The sequence below is a fragment of the Engraulis encrasicolus genome, chromosome 6 (assembly GCF_034702125.1).
Source record: "Engraulis encrasicolus isolate BLACKSEA-1 chromosome 6, IST_EnEncr_1.0, whole genome shotgun sequence".
NCBI classification, from domain to species: Eukaryota; Metazoa; Chordata; class Actinopteri; order Clupeiformes; family Engraulidae; genus Engraulis; species Engraulis encrasicolus.
In genome coordinates, this window is record NC_085862.1 from 23,562,127 (window position 1) to 23,586,552 (window position 24,426).

Sequence of the window (24,426 nt, forward strand, 5' to 3'; positions counted from 1 at the left end):
GAACAAAACATTGATACTTCTGCATGGATAATCTTTATCTAGCCTCTTAAACAGCATATTTGTAGCCCAGCGCATATCATGACTGAGATCAGAAGATATTTACTCTCTACCATGTTGTTAGATGGTCAGCTTAGGTCCCGTGAAACGCGGAACTAAGGGGCGGGACTTTCGAGCTCTATATGAGTAGCTGAAGTGGCACGTCAGTAATGCAATCACATCCAAGGATTTTAGACAAGGAGCACACTGATGAAGGCCTAGTTACCGAAACGTCAGCACCAAGAATTTTTTTTAAAAAAGTGGTGAACCGTGAAGAAGCAGTGTCGCGCTCTTCCTTGTGAAAACTGATGACTGAAGTACCCTGAAAAGTTGCACCTGCTGAAAAAGAAGCCTTTGAGGTGTGCAGGCTCTCGCAAAACATCTACTCTACTCAACATTAACTGGTACTCTTTGTCTTCCCACGTTACTGTCTATTCACCTTGGTGTTCTGTGCAGCAGGGTAAATACCACCTTGAATCAATACAGGATTTTGTACAGGGATCATGCCAGGGTGTTGTACAGGTATCACGCCAAAGGGGGCACCGCTGCTGGGTAGGAACGGGACTGTGGGATCCTCACTTGTCTCAAAGGGCATGCTCACAGCCTCCTAGAGGTGCATCCTGGGTAGAGTAGCGGAGAAGATGGTCCTGGTAGTTGGGGACGTGGGGCTGGGCACCAACAGTCCTCCTCCGTGCACCAACCCCCCTCCTTGTACAAGTCCGCCACCCTGGACCAATCTCCCTCCCTGGACCAGCCCCCCACTCTGGATCAACCCCCCTCCTTGTACAAGTCCTCCACCCTGTACAAACCCTCCGCCCTGGATCAGTCCTCCTCCCTGGACCAGCCCTCCTCCCTGGATCAGCAGCCCGTCTGTGGCCGCCTGTCCCCCGTTGACCAGGAAGACTCCCTGCCCCAGACCCATTGCAGGCCTCTCAGCCAGCAGCACTGTGTTCTGCACCTGCGGCTCCACCATGTAGTACATGGGCTGCTGCTGCTGCACCAGCACCGTCTGGGTGGGCACGGCCATGGGCATGGCCACAGGCATGGCCATGGGCATGGCCACAGGCATGGCCATGGGCACGCTCTCAGCCACCGCCATCCTGGGCAGTGTAGTGGACATGTTGATAGTGCTGATAGTGTTGACCTCTGTGCTTTCAGTGTGGAGAGGAGGAGGAGGAGGAGGAAGAGGATGCAGAGGAGGAGGTGGAGAAGGAGGAGAAGGAGGAGGAAGAGGACGACGACGACGACGAGGAGCCTTGGGAATGTTCAAAGTTTCGAAAGACATCAAACTCTCTAGCTTAACATTAGGTTCTTCTAGCTTTATGTCCACGATGGGTGCTGGCGGCTTGCAGATTTGTGCAAGAGTGGTGAACCTTGACCCCAGGTCGTCAAGGAAGTGCAGGTCGTCATCGTCCCCCAGGAGGCTTAAGCTGCCCACAGAGCCGGCGGGAGATCCTCTACCTTCATAGCCAAACTCCAGTAAAGTGTCCTTTTGTGGGCCCTGCACAGCAGTGTACCATGCTTTCTGCGAAAAGCACAAACACACAAAAATATTGATTGAACATCAAAACTGCCTCGGCAAAGGACAGTAGCAAATACAGGGAAATGAGTGAGAGAAAAAGCAAAACAAACCAAACAAAAAATATGCAGTATATATGGAGAGAGAGAGAGAGAGAGAGAGAGAGAGAGAGAGAGAGAGAGATGGAGAGATGGAGGCCAAATAAGACAGAGAAAGAGACATTAAGAGAGTGAATTGCAAAACATCCGACTGCCAAATGATGCCTCACCTGAGAGAAGTACTCCATCAGGAAATTGTCTGGTAGAGCGATGTCATCATAGAGCTCCATCACACCAGTCGAGTTCCTGTTGCTCTGACTGTGCTGCGAGTATGACATGTACGATGACCTGTTCTGGTTAGCATTAGCATTACCGACCGCGCTAGCCTGTCCCTGCGTAGACATGCCATACTCCACCATGCAGCTATTCCTGTTTGACTCCTGTTGCATGGCCTCAAACGTATGGCTCATATGCTGTGTTTGGCTGTAGGATGTTTCGCAGCTGGTCATTTGAGAGGTCACGGGCGCTGCAGAGATTAAGGCCTCAGCTTCTGCCTCGGATGTCACCGCAGGAAGTAGGTGGGTGGGAAACTCCTGCAGACAGAATAATATTTTTTGTAACATCTGACAGAAACACGGTCAGATGACTTATTCTCTACTCTACTATCAAGTTGTTTAAACATTGGTTAGTTTGTTGAGGGTATTTATTATTTTGAAAATATTATATAGGACATAGGTACACAGTACATAATGCATAGTTGTGTATTAGTGCATTATTGTGTCTTTAATACAGTTGCGATAAAATATCAGATGTCCTTATTGTGTCTCATAAACACTAGCTACTGTAATAAATAGGTTTCTTTTTTAACCAGTGTTGACATGAAGAGCTGTCTTACCTTCACGTCCCCCTTGCCCTCAGTGTGGTATGGGATCAGGTACTGCTTGGCATCGAACGGCATTGCCATGAAACTATCAGCCAAGACCGCAGAGCCACACTGACAAGCCAGCAGCATAAGAAGGGCCCCTACCCCACCACATGCATGCACGCGCACATACATGCGAGCACGCACACACACGCACGCACACACACACACACACACACACACACACACACACACACACACACACACACACACACACACACACACACACACACACACACACAGGCAGAAACAAACAAAAATCATTGAACCTGATTTTGTCAAAGAGTTTCGTTTAACTGATGATATTTTAGATTATAGGTAGAATTGTAATAATACACCCTAGTGTAGAATTGTAATAGTACACCCTTCCACCAGTGGAACCCGGGTATGTTACCACAATCCCTACAGCACTTCGACATGTCCAAGTCTTCAGTTAAAAAATCAACTGTGCTTATGTGCATCAACTCACCCAGAAAGATACCCAGCCCTGTGAGTAACAGACCAAGAGCAGCTGGCCCGAGATTGAAATTAGACGGCGCCGCAACCCCTGCCGCAAGTTTATCACGGCTGATAGTGGTACACATCTCCAGCTCCAGCACCTGGTTCTCAGGGCAGGAGAGGCCCTGGTTGTCAAACACCTGCATGGTGATCCGATATCTTCCTGGCCACATGGCTCCGTCTTGGCGACTGAGGGCCACTGTTGTGCCTGTGATGGGACAAAAAAGGAAACAAATGGAACCACTTTATTACATTAGATTACATTACACTTAGCTGACGCTTGTATCTAAAGCGACTTACATTTATTTAGGTTCAGGTATTGGTTACAGGCCCTGGAGCAATGTGGGGTTAGGTGCCTGGCACTTCAGCCATGGATGAAGGTGCTGGTAAAGGTGGGGTTTAAACCTTCAACCATCTGATCTAAAAGCCAGCGCTCTAACCACTGAGCCATGGCTGCCCCATTCAAACAGATCACATTTGTCCAAAGGGATAAAAGTTGTAAGCAATTTCACTGTCAGGAAGTTGATTTGAACAGAAATAATAATAATAAAAAATGACAAGGACCGTTCTGTTTGATTCTCTGTCATAGAGGTAGAAAATAACACTAGAGAGGACACAGCAATTTGCGACAGCACTGGGAAATGGCAGACGGAGCTTCCCAACTTCCGTAGGTAGCGTAGGTACTCTCAGGCAATGCAAGTCAATGGAGAACACGTCCACCCCTGTCAAAAAATTGACTAAAACTGTGTGAATATGAAGTAACACATTAATCAAAGACCAGATTTGAAATATCAGGCTAAATATCTACTTAAATCATGAGTCAATAAAATACATTTAAAAAACAAATAATATCTTTTATGAACATAGTTAGCAACACACTTCAACTATTGTCCTTGTATAGTGTGTTGATGGACATTTTCACATGATTAAGCCATTTTTGACAGAGATGAGCCTCGTTCTCCGTTAATTTCAATTTCTGTGATCTACCTACAGATAATGGCCGCTACAGATTGCCGTAAAAAGGGGGGCGGGGTCACCTCTAGTGTTATTTTCTACCTCTATGTTCTCTGTGTTCTTCTCTCACCATTGAGTGCTTCCATTTCCCATGAATCAGTGGTTTCCTCTGTAATGATTGAGAACTGTAATGGGTCGGCATTGGGACTGAAATCCTCATCGAAAGCGGACACGTACACAACTGGGAATTCGTCACAGACGCTCTGGTAGGTGTTTGTCAGCTTTGGGCAGTGGTCATTTGTGTCCTCTACTTTTATGGCAATGGTTCCCGTGGCTGTCTTGCCTGATCCGTCTGTGTAAGAAACAGCCGATATTTTAAATCAGTTTGTGTAATTAATATTTCAAAATCCAAGAATTAAAACCTTAGCATGGTGATTCAGTTAGTAAACAAACTGGATAAGCTGTCCAATGTCTATCCTTTTTATAAAACACACAGGTGAATGAAAGTACCACAGTGTTCGACACAACATGCGTCCTTGAAAGATCAGTGGGTATTCTCAAATTGAAATGTCCTAGCCTTGCTAGGACGAGTAACACCCATTTTCCCATGGATTTTACCACATAGTATCCAATAACTCGTTGAAATGGTAATTAATAATTGAATACACCGGGCGCAAAGCGTTACTCATCCTAGCAAGGCTAGGACACGTCACTTTGAGAAATACCCAGTGACTGGGCTTTAGAAAGTATATACCATGTGGTCCTGTATATTAATTACCTTGAGCTAGACAGAGCACCTCTACAAAGTATGTGCCATTCACTAAAAAGGGGGACTCTCGATCTGGCACCTTGTTGATTCTGATCTGAGCGGTGTCTTCATCGACGGCTAGCCAGTTATCAGGGTCATGACCTTTAGCATACCTGCACAAATTAGCACAAAGAATAAACACTGTGCAACAAACGAATATGTTCTGTAAATTATGTATATCATCACAGTTTCACAGTTCAGATAATCTAAGTTAGATTATAAAATGATATCGTGATGTGTTGATACTACATTTATAATGATCGAGTCACAAGTGGAGTCCAAGATGGCACTTGAGTACTACATGGAACGCTAACTAGTATTCAGGGGGCAGACAAATCAGCTCTATATTCCAGGGGACCAGGGAAGCCGACAAGGGGGGGACAAAGAGTACAGTTGTCCCGGGCCCAGGGATAGAGGGGGGCCAGAATTGGGTTCTCATTACATTGTATACTGAGTGGGTGGGGCCCTTTCAGATGACTTTGTCCTGGGCCCAGTCAAAGCTGTCAACGGCCCTGCAGGGGACTTCCTTAACTCACTCATCCACTTAGCTAAAGAGGGGTAAATTATGATCAGCTAGTAATGGGACACTGTGTGAGATTTTTAGTTGTTTATTTCCAGAATTCATGCCACCCATTCACTAATGTTACATTTTTCATGAAGACTTACCACCAGCATCAAATTCCAAGTATTCATTATGACTGGGAAAATTGAACTTTTCATACATGAAAAGGGGAATCTTCTCCATGGTTGGCATTTTTGAATTTCCAAAAATAGCCATTTTTAGCTGCAAAAATGACTGTACTTGGACCATACTAGAAAATATTTGTATATTACTTAGTATACTTTTATGTAAAGATCAAATTTGGCAATAGGTAGCCCAGTTTGATCATTATAGCTGCAGTACCTTTTTTGACCATTTCCTGCACAGTGTCCCTTTAAGTGACTTGGCTAGAACAAATAGTATATAGCAGGGATTTCAGTTCCTGAACTTGGGATGACCCGCATCTGTTAACTTAGCACTTACTTGACATCTTCCAGCTCTTCTCCGGTATCCCCATCGACCGCTGGGTACACAGCTATGACTGAGTTAAGTTCGATGTCCTCCAGGTTTTCTGACAAGGGCACGTCTTTTACCTCGGGAATAAAGCTGGGCCCGTCCGGCAAGTTGTTCACCGCAATGGCAATAGGGTAGCTTTTCCCCTGTGGCTTTTTGGGGCGTTTTTTGGGCTTAGGTTTCCGTTTTGGCTTGGGCCTTCGCTTTGGTTTGCCATCTGGTGAGAGGCCTCCACCAGCACCAGCACCACCGCCAGCACCACCACCACCTGGTCCAATGTCAGCATCCAGATCTCCTCCTAAACCCAGGTCTAAGTCTAAATCCGGGCCAGCATCCAAGTCCAGACCAGCATCCAAGTCCAGGCCTGCATCCAAGTCCAGGCCTGCGTCCAAGTCCAGTCCAGCACCCAAACCCAAACCAGCATCTAAACCAGCATCCAAGCCCAGATCTGCATCCAAACCAGCATCCAGACCCAGACCCAGACCAAGGCCCGCTCCAAGTCCTGCACCTGCACCTGCACCCCCACCTCCACCTAAGTCCAAGTCCAGATCTGGCCCGAAACCCAGTCCAAGAGCCAAGGCAGTGCCGTTGATGAATGGAGCGACATTCTCGATTTCCAAGCCCAGGTCCAGCTTTTTGATTTTCTCATAGTCCAGAGGCTTTGAACATAAAACAGAGGCAATGCATTGGTTGAGGAAAGTGAGAGGACTGTTAATGTGGAGTGTCTGATATTGTCTGATAGTGGAGAAAAAACAATGCAGTCTATCAAATGCCTCTTTTCCACTGCCGTTTTTTTCTGGAAGGCCTACAGCTTGACGTATGGTGACTCGGCTGCCCTCTTTGCTTTTTGAATACAGCTCAGTTGTAAAGCAAAAAAGAAAAGTGTAAAGAAAAGTGGCAGTGGAAAAGAGGCAAAAGTGAAGAACAATTGAGGAGACATTGTGCCTTACCTTCACCAGCTTCAGGATGCCCTCGTTGGTCTTGGGATCTGTTGTTATCTCAAAAAGACCTTCCTCATTCCCTTTGACGATGTTGAATACAGCCAGCCAGTTATCCGTGTCCACTAAATCCACATCCTTAGCTTTGATTTTCATCACTACCACGTCCACGGCTCCTTCGTCCACACTGCCAGCATACTGTGGGATGAGTCAACAAAGAATGTAGCCTGGGTCAGTGACTTTTCTGGCCTAGTAAACTAACCCCACCCGCCAGCGGCCAAAATTATTTTTGCCCGCGGGTGGGTCTAGCCTCGGAAAATGCCCCATGCCCTGAAACTGGCAGACCAATCACAACACAGGAGACTTGTTTTGATTTGTTTCGAATCGGCTCCTATTGTTCCCTCAAAAATGTGCAGTTCCACCAAGATGGTGACCATGGGCAAGTGATGACTGGAAGACGTGAATCGAGTCATCAATTGAGCTAAATGCTAAAATGTGTATTATACACCAATTTCCAGTCATCAACCTCATAAATAGAAATTTCCTGTTAGGAACTATGGTTGGTATTGTATAAAAGTAGTGTCAAGTTAGGTGGTTCTTTCCCTGCTCACTCTACAGATTCGCAAATAAAGTTGAAATTACAGAATCTATCTCAACAAGTGAGTCCATACCATTGTTGTCTGAAGCAACTGTCGCGTCTCACTTTCATTTTCCACCTCTGCTTATTATAGATACTTAACATCTTAGTGCAGAGCCTATGTTATAACCTTACTGTCACCAAAATTGTAATGGCTATGTCTTAATCTGTTACTTAAGGCTCTCGCTAATGTCATAGAAATGTTGTTATGATGTAGTTGGGTATTTTCAGCAAAGAGTGAATAGGCCCGCCGGCGATCTCATCTGCACTAAGAGGCAACAAAAATGTATAGTTTTTGAATTGTGGTGATATCATGTTACTACACCTCCTCTTTTTCCAAGGTGGGGACGTTGTCATTGATGTCCCATACGGAGATCTGCACTGTGCCTGTAGCAGTGTTTCCATTGGGTGCCCCGTCCATGTCCACTCCTTGGACGACCAGCTCGTAGAAATCCTGAGTCTAGTGGAGAGAACAGTAGCTTTTAATGTGGAATGTGGATAAAATCTAAGAAGAACAACCTTTTGATAGCAAGTGAACGATTTCCCATTGATCCCTAAAGCTTCAATTATAAGCTCTATTATAAACTCAGATCGCCTGCGATCCCATCTACACCAAAAGGCATTTTTTCCCTCTCTCTTGCTGGGTCCTAGACCCGACCTCATTGTCCGTGAGAAACCCTGTCTCACCTCTCGGTCGAGGGTCATCTCTTTCACAGACAGCTGGCCTGTGTATCGGTCGATTTCAAACATCATTCCGTGACCCTCAGGCGTCTGCTTGATAATGCTGTAGGCAATCTTTGAGTTAATCGTACCCGGATCGTCATCGTCCAGGGCAGTCACATTCAATATGAACGTCCCTGGTAAAAAAAAAGAAACATTTCAGTCAATTTATTGCAATCCCACATGGGAAAATAGTCTAACAGGGCAGGACAACATAACACCATGGACACTAGCTCAGAAAGGCTATAGACAAGACATCAACATGAAACTTAAAAAGACAGGCAAGAGGAATTTAAAAACCCAATATTAGCACAGCCTTAAGTCGAAAGATTAAAATGTAACCCTCCTATTATTCTTAGTATCAATTTGACCCCTAAAAAATACCCTATGCCCACATTTCATTTCATGTATTCTCTGTGACATTTCCTAAATAGATGAGGTAAAGTGTGTGTGTGTGTGTGTGTGTGTGTGTGTGTGTGTGTGTGTGTGTGTGTGTGTGTGTGTGTGTGTGTGTGTGTGTGTGTGTGTGTGTGTGTGTGTGTGTGTGTGTGTGTGTGTGTGTTTGAGAGAGAGAGAGAGAGAGAGAGATTATTATCAATGTCTTATTTAAATGTTTTTTAGTTAAACTGCACATTGGAGACTGGTGAAACGCAATTTCAAACTTCTGTGCTAACCCTGTTACATAGATTTTTGACAAGAAAGTACACTTGACTTGACTTGACTTAAATGAGAAAATAGCAGAATTTCAACAATAATATTTCCCCTAAGTGCTGTAAATTTCTGTAACATCCATGATCCTTGGGGCCAATTTGACCGTGTATGAAACATAAATGGAACATCCATGTTTTGCAAATACTGTATATGTTTTAATCTGTTTAGATAATATGAAATATATTAACATTTGTAATTTCTCCAGAACATTTAGCTGTGATCAGAAGCAATTCTGATGACGGGGAAGAAGCCAAACAAATTCAAGGCAAACATTTTGACTAGAGGTTTGACTAGGCTGACCAGACGTCCCGATTTAACCGGGACAGTCCCGGTTTGGAGTTGTGTGTCCCAGGTCCCGAGCAAACTGTGTAGGGACACAAATATGTCCCGGTTTTGGTCACCCGCATTGCGCTACATGTCTATCAGGGTAAATATATGGAAAAGATTACATGTTTACCTGCCTCAATTAATGGCAGCCAGCGCTTGTAGGCCTATAGAAAGTCTGAAGGGGTCAGTTGTGATTTGTCATTCCTCCCCCTAAAATTGATTAGAATGCAGGAAATTGCATCTAAGAAAATAAACAAATCTGGGGGAGGACCCCTAGACCCACCCTCCAAATCTTGTCCTTAAGTAATGCGTAAAGTGTCCCAGTTTAAGACTACAAAATGTACCAACTGCACCTTAAAATGCCACCGCCAGCCGAGCACTCCCACACTGTACATTGGTTCTGATCTATGGTATGTCCCAAGAAAAAATGAAAAAGAAGAAAGCCCACCTGGGAAACTCTAACTCCCATAATTGTCATTGTGACACAGCACTCCACAGCACACAAGTGTTCACTGCACACAACGAAATTGCATTCATGCCTCACCCGTGCAAGGGGGCAGCCCCCAATGGCGCCCCAAGGGAGCAGTGCAGCAGGACGGTACCATGCTCAGGGTACCTCAGTCATGGAGGAGGATGGGGGAGAGCACTGGTTAATTACTCCCCCCACCAACCTGGCGGGTCGGGAGTCGAACCGGCAACCTTCAGGCTACAAGTCTGACGCCCTAACCGTTTACCCATGACTGCCCAATGCCCAAGAGAGCAAATATCACACACAATTTTATTGCCATTTTCTTACCAACAGTGCTGCATTCTCTGACTCTGCCTGTGTGCATCTCAATCCTCGGGCTGTTGTCATTCTGATCGATGACAACCACTGCGAGATCAATTTTCTCCTCTGCTTCTGTACCATCAAGGAACTTGGCCGTTCCAACAAGCTGTATCAGGACAAACACACACGCACGCACGCACGCACGCGCGCGCGCGCACACACACACACACACACACACACACACACACACACACACACACACACACACACACACACACACACACACACACACACACACACGCACACGCACATGCACACGCACACGCACACGCACACACACACACAGCACATTCTTATCAAGTGTGATTTGACAATTAGTACTTACTGTAGGGATAGTAATGGTACAGCTATTTATGTGGAAAGAAAGTCTCACCAAAAAACACTGTACCTGATTGTCTTACAACACTACTAAGTGCTTTTTTAAAATAATGTTTCCAAAATCCATTTCCTTGTCACCCTTCATAAGTTGTGCTTCCAATCTTTTGACTGACTGAAGATGAAAAGATATTACACAATATCTCACACTGCACACTCAAATGTCCCAATAATTTCAACCACAAGGGGGAGTCGTGAACTGTACGTAAAGCAGGAGGGGGCGGTGTTAGAAAAATCCCAATGCAATGGTATTTGACACATCTGCTATTTCACAAAAGCATGTGTGTGTAGGGTGTAACTTATGGCACATGTCATGAACAGAATAGCATGGAGACACACATTTTGAGAGATGGGTCTGTTTCTAGTCAAACACATGCCTGGAGTGCAGGGGTTCAACGCAGCAGTGAAATGCTATAGTAGTGGAATCTACAGTAAATAGGGTTGCCACATTTCAGTGGTAAAACCTGGACACATTGATGCGCGAGCACGAATCATTAATGATATGTGTTTATTTCAATGGGGTTATATAAAGCTGCGCATTATAAAAAATCGGGACAGTCCAGGAATTTACCCGGACAGACCATGAAAACCCGGGACAATCCAGGCAAAACCTGAATGTTTGGCAACACTAACAGTAAGCAAATATCTAGCAAGGAACCGCTTGTCATCCCTCGTTCCAGGCTACAGACCTTTGGTGACAGAGCCTTCTGTGTTGCTGCCCCCACCCTTTGGAACAGTCTACCTCTCCATGTCCGTCAAGCCGACACACTGGCTACGTTCAAAATGCACCTAAAATCACACTTATTCACTGAGGCCTATGGTCCTTAACCACCCTGCCCCAACCCTACCTCTACCCCTCCTCCTCTCCTCTCTCTCTATTCCCCTGCTCACTCTCCTTTTGTAAAGCGACCTTGGGTTACTTGAAAGGCGCTATATAAAACCAAGTTATTATTATTATTATTATTATTATTATTTAATTAGGGAGCTCATTCATTGCCCCCAGGGGGAATTCAATTGACTTGTTCACTTGGCATGTCTCAAAGTCTGTGTGACTGTCTATTAAAAGTGACCCGGGTTTGGACTGTTAAACGCACTTTGAGTTTCATGATTATTGAGATTATTGAGATTATTGTCAATGACTTATTTATATGTTCTAGTTTAAACAGCACATTGGAGACTTCTGTGTTAACCCTGTTGCATAGATTTTTGACAATAAAGTTCACTTGACTTGACTTGATGATTGTATGAACTGTGCGGTACACCTACAGTTCAACTCTGCTTCAACCCTCTCCATTGAGTACAATGGACTACAAGACTCACGTTGTACTGATGAATGTGTTCTCTGTCCAGTATCCCAGTGACCCTCACGAAGCCAGTTTCTGGGTCCATGATGAAGAGATTGACAGGTGGCTGATCGGCCCCAGGTCCAGACAGGCTGTATTTCACTGGCCTCTTCAAATCATGGTCTGAGCGGATCTAAAAATGTGGAGGGGAGTAATATATCATTACAACTAAACAGCTACTTCAAGGGTGGGCCACACTGTCAGCTTTGCCATTCCTGCACATTATATGAAAATGTATTTAAGATGAGATAAGATAAACTTTTATTGTCTGTTTGTACAGAAATTTGTCTTGCATGACACTTCTCCACAATCCACATGTAAATGCACATTAAAGACACACAAAACACAACATGGCCTAGAGCAGTGTTTCCCAACCAGGGGTACGTGTGCCACTAGGAGTACACGAGGACACCTCAGGGGATACGCGGAAAAATGTAATAATAACAAATATTTTGACTTTAGTCACATTGGGATTGAGGAACAGAGCATGAGTGAGGGCGAGGGGGTACTCATCATATGACGAAATGGCTTAGGGGGTACGCAGGTCAAAAAGGTTGGGAAACACTGGCCTAGAGGGTCCGTGTACGGTCCGTGTATTTTTTTGTTCATTCATTGTTCTATTTTGGAACTCGCACGAGAAATGAATAAGGGCTCGTGTATGGTGTTTTACGCTTGAATATCACTTATAAAATGGAACCAAGTGATATCTTTTAGGAACTGAAAATGAAACGCTGAATCTTAGAAAAAAGAGAAGAGCAATAAAGAAAAACGTCCTTCTAAATTGCGTCTTTGGTTTCTTAAGCACCCAGAATTCGGATGACCTGGTAGTAATTCTGAGTAGAGTTGAGTTTTTATGAAGTGGTTTCTTTGCAAGCATTTGTAACACTAGTCCAAAACGTTGCTCACTTCAAACATGTGGTTGATCTGTGATGAGTGTGCGAAGAATATTTTGTGACGCTGACAACCTTGTGGAGCCTATAGAGCTCTCTAGATATCATAGCAAGCAAGTGCATGCAAGCGCCACCACCATATTGAGGGGAGTAGAAGAATGATTTACTGTTTATCTGTTGACTTTAACATATCAATCAATTTAACCTTCACAACAACATTTCAGACTTGATTGTATTTGAAATGATAGCGCCCAACACAAGTGTCTGGGTTCATGAGAACGATGTTCCGCCTTGTTCAACCAATAGTGCAGATGCCGTTAAAGTGGGAGACAACTGTGCGACCAACAGGGAAATAACTTCGACGGGAAGGGTACCAACTGTCATTGAGAAAGGATTTTGACAGTTCTGATTATCAGCATCTTTCATCCGTTTCCCAGCTCATCTCTAGCCTTTACCCCTGTAGTATACATGGACACATGGCTTCCCAACGGCACGAATGGCCCAAGTGTAGCCTATCAAAGTGAAATGTGTATTAAACGTGCCTGATTGATATATTATTGTTTATTGTATGGCCCTCTCTAATGTTTCTAGCTTCCATTCACTTTGACGTTAGGGTACTGTTCTAGCTGGAAATATTTTCAGATAGTCACCTCTGGACAATACATTATCCCAATACAATACATAAGTCATAGGTTAGTTACTGTATTTTTCTTCAGTTCCAGATCAAATGGGACCATGGGCCTATATTACAATGCGGTTCAGGATAAGTTAAGGTTAAGTTAAGAGGTAAATCATCTAGAAGAGCCTGCAGTCCTCATTTTCTTAAGAGAAGCTCTTGTATTAGATGATTTACTGTACCTCTTAACTTAACCTTAACTTATCCTGAACCAGCGTTGTAGTATAGGCCCCATGTGCTTTCGTACCACACATGGATCAGAAGCTAACTCTGCTCATGAGTGGTAAAGAAACCAGCTGATCCTGTTCTCTCATGTGTAGGATGCCCACAGCACAGCCCTGGGGCCCTTCCCACGACAGATCAAATCAACACCAGCCAGGCCAAAACAAGTCCAAAGCTACAAGGAACACACATAAAGGTAAAAAAAAGAGTTGTCTGTGTTTGTTTAGCACCTCAGCTTTTGCACTGTATTGTGCCAGTGCATCACATGTAACTAACCTTGGCAATGAACTCTTTCTTGGTATAGTCCTTATTTTCCTCCAGCTTTGTTGGTGGTATGACCCACTCTCGCTTGCGCCGTGTGAGGCCCTTTGTCAATGATGAATTTATGCACACCTATGTGAACAGAATAGAAATGTACAGAGAGAAAACAGTTTCAGTAAATTTAGACACAATGAAGTTAGAACTTTTCTTATTAATATTCTAGGCAACAAAATAATTATGGGTGAGTTTAGGCCCAGTAGAGGTTCTCCATGTGCAGCATGTGTAATTTCTCCACATACAGTTCTGTACGTCTAGGTTGTCAGCAGGGCTGATCTGGGGGAGAAATAGGCCCCGGGCACTTATGGGTGAGAGGGGCCCATCAAAATTTGCAATGCAGAACTGATTCACTGGTGTTTCTTTGTGACATTTCTGAAAATTGAGGCCCACGAGGGTGCGGGGCCCACCGGGAAATGTCCGCTTTGCCAGATGGCCAGTCCAGCCCTGGTTGTCAGTATGGGTACGGTAGCATGTGCTCTCCATGCACAGCTTCTCCATATAGTCTCTCTCTTTGACTTGGCTAATTGGCTCTGACTTCCAGCCTACACTAGCAGTAGGTGAGTTCAGACACGTTTCCATATAGGCCTAAATCATTAAAATGTTCCCATAACAAACGTGCCCTTTGAAGTGCTGAGTGTATGGTACAGCTGCATGGGTTTTCCCCCTATCCAGGCCTCTCCACATTGCTCATTCTATGTTTATTGTGTCATTTTAAAATGGAGGCAGTGGCTCCATCAACTCAGCACATGTACTGTAATAGGCCTGCTCACCTTTGTCTATGCCTGAATCCAAAGTGCATCAATCTTTTCTCTAAAGGTGACATCTGTTGCTCTCTTCCAGAGAAATATATTAAAGGATAATTCCAGCCAATTTCAACATGCCGTTGTAATGCTCACACTACCCTGGACTTGTCAGTAGGTTTATTTTTTTCTGAGATCCTGGTCATTATATCCCCGAAACGCGGAGCGTCGGGGATGTGTAATGGTTTTGCGTGCACCGCCGCCGCGTCCGCCGCCGCGTCCGCCGCCGCGTCCGCGTCCGCGTCCGCGTCCGCGTCCGCCGCCGCCGCCGCCGCCGCCGCCGCCGCGTAAGGTCTTTCGTGTTAACGCGATAACTTTTGAACGGATGTTTGGATTTGTCCCAGATTTGGTGTGTGAATGCTCTAGGGCAGGTTCATGAACTGATTCGAATTTGGAGGTCAACAATTTCAAGATGGCCGAATTCAAGATGGCCGAATTTTTGTTTGGCCCATTACTTCTGACCGGGTGGATGGATTTGTCCCAGATTTGGTGTGTGAATGCTCTAGGGTGGGTTCATGAACTGATTAGAGTTTGGAGGTTAACACTTTCAAGATGGCCGAATTCAAGATGGCCGAATTTTTGTTTGGTCCATAACTTCTGACCGGGTGGATGGATTTGTCCCAGATTTGGTGTGTGAATGTTCTAGGGTAGGTTCATGAACTGATTCGGGTTTGGAGGTCAACAATTTCAAGATGGCCGAATTCAAGATGGCCGAATTTTTGTTTGGCCCATTACTTCTGACCGGGTGGATGGATTTGTCCCAGATTTGGTGTGTGAATGTGCTAGGGTGGGTTCATGAACTGATTACATTTTGGAGGTTAACACTTTCAAGATGGCCGAATTCAAGATGGCCGAATTTTTGTTTGGTCCATAACTTCTGACCGGGTGGATGGATTTGTCCCAGATTTGGTGTGTGAATGTTCTAGGGTAGGTTCATGAACTGATTCGAGTTTGGAGGTCAACAATTTCAAGATGGCCGAATTCAAGATGGCCGAATTTTTGTTTGGCCCATTACTTCTGACCGGGTGGATGGATTTGTCCCAGATTTGGTGTGTGAATGTTCTAGGGTAGGTTCATGAACTGATTCGAGTTTGGAGGTCAACAATTTCAAGATGGCCGAATTCAAGATCGCCGAATTTTTGTTTGGCCCATTACTTCTGACCGGGTGGATGGATTTGTCCAGATTTGGTGTGTGAATGCTGCAGGGTAGGTTCATGAACTGATTCGAGTTTGGAGGTCAACACTTTCAAAATGGTGGAATTTTTATTAGGCCCATAACTTCTGACTGGGTGGATTGATTTGCCCGGTAACTCCTTAATTTAATGGTTCACCATTTCAGTGAATCTACCATATCAGGTAGGCCTACAGTGTAATAACCAGTTTAACAACATGTAATACCATATAATACTAGTGTAATACCAGTGTAAAAATAGGCAATACCAGGTACAGTGTAATAACCAGTGTAACAATATGTAATACCATGTAATACTAGTGTAATACCAGTGTACAAATATGCAATACCATGTAATACCACTTACACACAAATAGCCTACATGATATAAGTACAAAATTGGTACATGGTGTCACACTGGTATGACGTGGTATTAAATATTGTTACACTGGTTATTACACTGTACCTAATGTGGTATATCCACTGTAATAGTGAACCATTAAAACAGTGTTACCATTTGCCCCATTTTTTCCTTCATTTTCACAATAGTCATTTGGTTTTAAGCCTATGCACGTCATTGATCTATGTATAGATATTAAATATATTTATTTTATATTTTGTATTTATCATAAACGTTCATGAAAAGGTGGACGGGAGTGGTAGGAATGATTGGGGACTGGAAGCGTCGCGTTTCGGGGATATACCTTAAGCAGTCGAAGGCGACTGCACAGGCAGTCTAGTTGTAATGGTCATTTAAAAAAATATATCTTTGTTTATTCCCAAAAACATCCAAAAGGTTATGCAACATCAGTAGACAACTAGCAAAAAGCGATTCGTTTTGGGAAAATATTTGGAGTAGGCCTATTTTAAGAAAATTTCAAATGTAAACAAAACCTGCCCCCATTAGAATAGCTCAGATCTCGGAAATAGCTGAGAAAAAAAGCAGTATCACTGGGTACTGACAAGGTTAGCGTGAGCAATACAACAACATATTGAAATTGTCAGGAGTGCTGCTTTAAGACTGGCTCCTTGTTTGGTGGGAAATCAGTCGAAACTAGAAGCACTCAGAGAGTGCAAATCTATTTGCAAAATGATGATTATTATTATTATTATTATTACTATTATTATGATTAATGCTGTTGTTGTTACAATGTGGTGATAATAAACTTAATATTGTGGTGGTACACTGATGATGTGTCATTCATTTGCATATGCGATGTGTGAAAAACAGCACAAAGAAAAGAGAAATGGGGCGGATGAAGTTGCCCTCATGAAGCCTGCAGTGCACAGAGTCTCTCATTATAGTAGTTAATGCCTGTGCATGTTGAGAGTCCAACAGATGGAATTTGTGTTCCGTGAGAAAGAGAAAGCAGCTATTAATCATTTGGCTTGACTTGCCTTGGGGCTGATATGCTTGGTGTCAGCAAGAAGCTCAGGGACTATCACAAACACATGCATGTAGCAATATGTTGCACTTCAAAAACAAGCTTGGTGTGTCTAATTTATGGTATGTGAATGCTGTTGGCATATTGCTTTCCCAGAAGAAGATACAGACGGAAGCTGTTGAAAGTCAGGCCAAATACATCATTTCAAATAATCTTAGTGATTTTTTAAGCGAAATCCTCCAAGTTAATATGGGCTACATTTACATTATTTACTAGAGAATTGCACATCAAAAGGTTATTACTGTCTCAAAATGTTTTAAATTTCTACTTATGAAATTATTAAAACCATCCTTGCATATTCACAGAACCCCTGCATCCAACCAACCACAGTATGTCTTCTGAATTAAATCCAAAGCCTCCTTTGAGTCTAGGTGTACACTAGTTGGAGTATATAAAAAACCTACTCCAACTACCTTGACTCAAAGGAGAGTGCTTTGGATTTAATTCAGAAGTCTATGAAGCTGTATAAGGAATAACCAGATGCATCCCTTCAACCTGGAGTAAAGACTAGAGAGCGCTCACTATTATTTCCCTTTGTCTTGCCAACCACAATATGTGTTGGAACAAGTCCAGAGTTTACTTAAGTGGTGAACCACAGCAGGTCTGATATGTGTCAAGGTTAAAGCCACTGCTGTCAAAGAGGATTTTGCATCTTGCAAATGCATGCACTTGAATCTTGAACATTTTCACTTGAATCTGTCTACAAGAATGCCAATAGAGGGCGATATATTAATAAATATATGTTATTGATTGGTATACAGCAGTGTTTCTAAACCTTTTTTTGGTCTTGCATACCCCCTAAGCCCCTTTGCCATACCATGAGTATCCCCTAACTCATGTTCTACATCCCTTCCTCTATCCCAATCTGACTACGTTACTATCCAGTTTCAGGATTTGTTTTTAAAGATTCTTCACCATTCTGGGATATATGTAGGTCGAATTTTGACATTCTAGTTTCTAACGCCACAAAAATAATGCAGAAAAACTTGGAAAAAACATAGGGTGCTACATAGTCAAATGTTCAATCAAACAGCTTCCTTGGCGGAGGTCTGCGCTCTCTGAGTGCATTTCTACAGTACCTCCATCCCAATGTGAGTATGCTCCAAGTCTGAGTACCCCCTGGAGTGTGACAGTTGCTGTACTTTTCTGCTTCCATGGAGTTAGAGACTGTGTTAATGAACATTATCTAACATGATGCATTCAGTTTGGTAGTTTGATAGTATAATAAGCCATGGTGATAATTGGAACATATCATGTATGCACACAGTATGTCCTTACATATACGTACATTCTGTGGTGTGTGTGTGTGTGTGTGTGTGTGTGTGTGTGTGTGTGTGTGTGTGTGTGTGTGTGTGTGTGTGTGTGTGTGTGTGTGTGTGTGTGTGTGTGTGTGTGTGTGTGTGTGTGTGCGTGTGCGTGTGCGCATGTGTGTGTGTAAAACTCACCAAAATGGTGACCAAAAGAAGCAGTACCCCAACTTTTGTCAACCTCCTATCCATCATCTTGTCCTCTCAAGTTGCCCACCTCCACCACCACTCCACTCGTCTTCTTCAGCTCGCCACTGCTTCACTGCTCAGTAGGCCGGACTATTTTCCTTTCCTCCGAAGGACGGTATGTAGGCTACTGTAGGTAGGTAGGTACTAGATGGACAGTACGCGCCCATTCATGCATTCAGTCTGAGCAGGTGATGCACTTGAGTGCCTGAACATGTATGTGCTGTACCTGCACATGTGACTCCTCCCCACATACAGTACTGTAGTCTATTCACATCACTCAGCTATGCCTCAGGTCACACTAAACCTTTTGGTGAGTTTTATCATGTCTCTGATTGACGGTGCCGGAGGCGGATGCATAACGTCTTCCAATCACTAGGCTGAATGTGCTGTAACATTCATAAGATAACAACATAACACTATACTGTATTCTATGTCTAATGTCTATTAGTGGAATTTCAAAAGGGCAGACATGGAGAAGATCCACCTTTTAATGTATGAAAAGTGCAATTTTCCCATTCATGATGAATACATAGAATTTCATGGTGGTGGTATGTATTTGTGAAGAAGTTGACATTTGTGAATAGGCAGCATTAATTCTGGAAACAAACTACTGCAAATAATACACAGCACACCTTTAAATAATAAAGAAATCGGAGAACAAATTGAACAATGTTTCTGCATGGGGTCGATTATGCAGATTGTGCTCTCTAGCTATAGCAAGACGCTGCACTCAAGAAATCAGAGAATACACACACATCAGTGACACAGGTGCTGGACAAAAAAAAACTGAAGTAAATGATAGCCTAAATGTCCGCAACACTGTGTGTCAGTCAGTGTCAGTGTTGCGGACATTTGCCATTTACTTACAATGCCGCACTCTCCTGAAATGAGAAAAGCGGCCTTTGGTGTATTTTGCCCTCATTGGTGCCTTCAAGGCTGCATGTCTTCCAGGCACACCAGCCACACAAGGGTTAGGATTAGGGTTAAGTAGGCTATCAGTCAGGGTGGGGGGTGAAGGATAAGGTTAGAGTTTTGCTCTGAAGTACTGGTCTTCAAATGGACAGCCGGGTGATTAACTGGACCTGAACATGAGTCTGCATTGGTATGTACATTACAGTGACACACACACACACACACACACACACACACACACACACACACACACACACACACACACACACACACACACACACACACACACACACACACACACACACACACACACACACACACACACACACACACACACACACACACACACACACACACACACACACACACACACACACACACACACACACACACAATTTGGATTACTTTTATCTTTGGTCCAAGAGACAAGCAAGACAGTACAAGATCCAAATAATCTGGAAAGGGTATTTGACAGGTTGACAGCTCATGGACGCTACACACTTGTTGTTTACAACAGCTAGTGCGTTTTGAACAATATGGACATTCGGGAGAAGGTGTTGTATTTTGGAGTTGGTTCTCGCTACTGCTACAGCGCTAATGGTCTCGATTTTCATCATGGTAGGGAGAGGAGAATTATCTATCAGTGCCAGTCTTGGAGTGTACTCCTGGCACAACTTGTTCCTTCCGGACAGTCACCAGCCACATTAAACCTGTTTCTTGGCCTTGTTTTCTTGTTGGCACCAAATTGGCACCAATGGGACCATGGAATCCAAATCTGTCCCTGGACACACACACACACACACACACACACACACACACACACACACACACACACACACACACACACACACACACACACACACACACACACACACACACACACACACACACACACACACACACACACACACACACACACACACACACACACCCTGATCCATCAACAGATCATCCACGGGTCTCAGTTTGTCTGGATACCATTACACAATTCCACTTCTGTCTGTTCGGTGAATAGATAACATAGACTTGGTTAAAATCCAACAATGACTGATGACATCCTTCAGCATCAGTAGACTACACCCTCACTTTCATCTTTTGCCCAGCAGTATTTTTATATAGTGGCCCACTCGCCTATTTTTATCTGTAGATTGCCATGGCAACAATCAACTGTTTGAGCTTGCCTCAAATGATTAAACTCAAATGCAAACTCCTCATCATTTTCTTAAATTATTTGTACTTTTACTTTTACTTGTTCTTTATTTGCATATCTCAAAGCATATTGAAGAAGTGCTAACATGCAACTGCTTACCAAACAGAGTTTGAAAGTGCTTACTGTAACAAGCTGTGAATCGAAAATAAATAAAAGGTAAAGACATGTTGTGCACATGCATCATCTAAAAGAAATACAGAAAGTATAGCAAATGCATAAGAAGTGTGAAAAAAACCTTAAACCATACACATAACTGTCAAACCTACTGTATTAATATATTTTGTGAACAAATGCATCAATTTTATCACTCCATGCTTGGCGCTTTCATGATAAAACCTTCACCATTCTCCTCTGAGTTTCTCATTTTAAATCAATTGAAATGATTAGGACAGCATGTTTTATAGGGGGTGGAAAAGTGTGCAGTGATGAAATATAATACAATTAAAATTAAACCAATTTCAAAACAAATGTATATATTTAAAAAAATCATACAAATGCACATACAGTATACCATGCAACAGATCCCCTTGATCATTTCCTGGATTTTTTTGTTCATAAAAATATAATTGATTTTCAACTTTTATAGGTGAGGTCGGTTTTTGTCAATACACTGCTGCACAGCCAAGACATTTGCCTGTAAAAATATACTTACAGTAATCCGTATGTACAGGGGCCGATCAGGGGGGTAGAGTGTCACCAGGGCACCATGTATATAGGGGGGGCCACACACAGTTTGAGTTATGTAGATAGTAAATGGCTGGATTGGTCCATTGGAGCTGATTGTACATAGGGCCCACAATTAGCTGCTACGCCCCTGCGCATGTATATTTCCCACAAAGACACGTATGTGCTTGCAATGTAATTAATCATATCAATCATATCCATCCATTGCAGGCATTTGTATGCAAAAGCTGCACAGCTCAAAGCTGTTGGCTATTTCATGTCCTGTATGTGCCAGGAAGATGATAAGGAGCCTAAAAGACTCCTCATCCCCACCCAGCCCAAGCCAAGCCCCACACCCCAACCCTACTGTAGCTCATCCCTCTACAGCCTGAGGTCATGTACTGTCAAACCCACACACCCACATGGAGAAATAACGCACGCACGCACGCACGCACGCACTCTCTCTCTCTCTCTCTCTCTCTCTCTCTCTCTCTCTCTCTCTCTCTCTCTCTCTCTCTCTCTCTCTCTCTCTCTCTCACACACACACACACACACACACACACACACATACACACACACACACACACACACACACACACACACACATAAACAGCAAAGGGGACTGTTGTCACGGGCCCAAGGAGAGAGGGGCCCCAGAATTGGGGAAAATCCTTATTACATTGGGCTGGGGGGCCTTTTCAGACAAATTTGTCCCGGGCCCAGACAAAGCTGTCAGCAGCCCTGATCATCTGAATGTACAATACATAAACACTGGTGACAGGTCCTCAGTCTCACCCTACCCAAACCAAGCTACCCAAAACACCATCCCTAGCTTACCCCATCTATGAGGGCAGTCATAGGTAAGCGGTTAGGGTGTCAGACTTGTAGCCCAAAGGTTGCCTTCTCGACTCCCGACCCGCCAGGTTGATGGGCGGAGTAATCGACCAGTGCTATGCCCCATCCTCCTCCATGACTGAGGTACCCCCAACCATCCCGCTGCACTGCTCCCTTGGGGTGCCATTGAGGGCTGCCCCTAATTGATGACATGGTGTGCGTATATAACAGGAAATATAATGCACACCTAGGTGGTGATGCGGCCACGACGCGAAGCGGAGTCCTTTATGGCCCATATGTAAACCCTTGAAGCTCACTCCTGCGTTCGCCTGCCGGCTCTGGCACCTCCGCTCGCCCTTTGCGTTGTGGTATGATGTTAGTGGTAGCTGACAGGAGGCACAGCTGGTTGGGAAAGGATTCAAAAGACACAGAAGGGGTTCGGGATCGATGGGTTGATTTTAATGTTGAGTTCTGGTGGCTTACAGGATTTCTAGAGGGTTGATTGACTAAGACTAAAATAAATTTTCCAACAGTAAAACGTTTCTATAAAAGGCTAATACATCTCAATGCAAATTGCCATTGAAGTTAGCATTCAATTTCATTCATACTGAACAACTTTTATAATACAAAAAACACGAGTGTTACAGTCACAAATCACTCAGCTCCTAAAAGCTTAATATTCCAGCATACAAAATTGCTCAACAAAACTAACTTTCAAGGGATCATATTCCTATTTCATACTTTAAATCTGAGGGGAAATCATATAAAATCATATTATCATATCCACTACAGGCATTTGCATGCAAAAGCAGCACAGCTCAAAACTGCTGGCTATTTAATACGTATGCCAGGAAGATAACACCAACCCTAGCTTACCCCATCTATAGGTTTTACAGCCACCTACCCACGTGGAAAAATAGCACATATATTGGATCCGCACACCTAAAGAGGTGCATTGAGGATTTTTAAAAAGAACAAAACCATCTGAATGTAGCCTACAGTACATGGCAGTACATTAGTGACATGTCTGGGGGAATACTGTGTTTTGTTATTTAAAATTGCAGCGAAGTACAGCTCTTCTAATGAGCAACCGGGTAATTAACTGAACCTGAACATGAACTTCATTTTTCATGCTAAATCTGCATAGATGTGTGCATCACAAACACAGGCACGCACGCACATGGACACAAACACACACACACACACACACACACACACACACACACACACACACACACACACACACACACACACACACACACACGCACACGCACACGCACACGCACACGCACACACCCATATCCATCAACAGATCAAGACCCAACCGAGTCTCAGTTTGTCTCTGGGTGTCATAGACTTGGGTCAAATCCAACAATGACTGATGACAGATGGCATTCTTCAATATCAGTCACACCTTCACCGTCATCTTTTGCCCTGTAGTATTTGCATATAGTGGCCCACTCGCCCATAAAACCTAACCCTTCTTTGCATATGCACTTGTTGTTCTGTATTTCCCTTTGCACTTTGTATCTGCTAGTGATGTTGGCTATGATTATGTCCTCTTTTGAAAGTTGCTTTGGTTATAAAGCGTCTTCCAAATGCAATGTAATGTAATAATGTAATATATTTTTAACCAATATGCAGACTGCCATGGCAACAATCACCTGTTTGGGCTTGCCTCAAATGATAAAACTCAAGATGCAAACACTCATCTTGTTTTCTTTCAATTTATTTGTACAAAGTTCATGTCAAACATAAAGAGATCTCATACCATATTGAAGAAGTGCCAACATGTGTCTGTTTACCAAACAGTTTGGAAGTGAATGTTTAACAAGGTGTGATTCTAAGAAAAAAAAACATTCTTAAACAAATGTTGTGTAGGCCTACACATGCAGCCAAAACATTAAACAAATGTTATGTACGCATGCACCATCTGGACGAAATGAAAGCATAACAAATGCAAAAGATGTGAAAAAAACATAATAGTCAAAACCTATATACATGTATGTAGAATGAAAAAAAAATACACTTTAGGGGACGTTTTTATCTTTTCACTTACAGTATCCTATCTGGCCTCTGA

General features: G+C 43.5%; 1 protein-coding gene across 1 annotated transcript; it reads right to left on the minus strand.

Annotated features, from left to right (window-relative positions):
• Window positions 1-643: 643 nt before the first annotated feature.
• LOC134450571 (desmoglein-2-like protein) lies at window positions 644-23,227 on the minus strand. The gene is made up of 16 exons (XM_063200409.1): window positions 23,223-23,227; window positions 22,664-22,748; window positions 13,774-13,890; window positions 11,687-11,842; window positions 9,959-10,097; window positions 8,092-8,261; window positions 7,730-7,864; window positions 6,780-6,965; window positions 5,800-6,488; window positions 4,746-4,888; window positions 4,098-4,319; window positions 2,985-3,221; window positions 2,489-2,616; window positions 1,824-2,186; window positions 1,320-1,561; window positions 644-1,187 (listed from the first exon to the last, which is right to left on the minus strand). The coding sequence occupies exons 1-16, from the start codon at window positions 23,225-23,227 to the stop codon at window positions 644-646; spliced, it is 3,561 nt and encodes a 1,186-aa protein (XP_063056479.1).
• Between the last annotated feature and the right edge of the window lie 1,199 nt (window positions 23,228-24,426).

Bases quoted from the DNA above. Each gene is read 5' to 3' on its own strand.
- LOC134450571 (XM_063200409.1), bottom strand. The intron at 7,865-8,091 runs GTGAGACAGGGT...TCTCTCCACTAG, and splicing joins AGATGACCCTCGACCGAGAG to ACTCAGGATTTCTACGAGCT. The intron at 4,889-5,799 runs GTAAGTGCTAAG...TAATTTGTGCAG, and splicing joins GAAGAGCTGGAAGATGTCAA to GTATGCTAAAGGTCATGACC.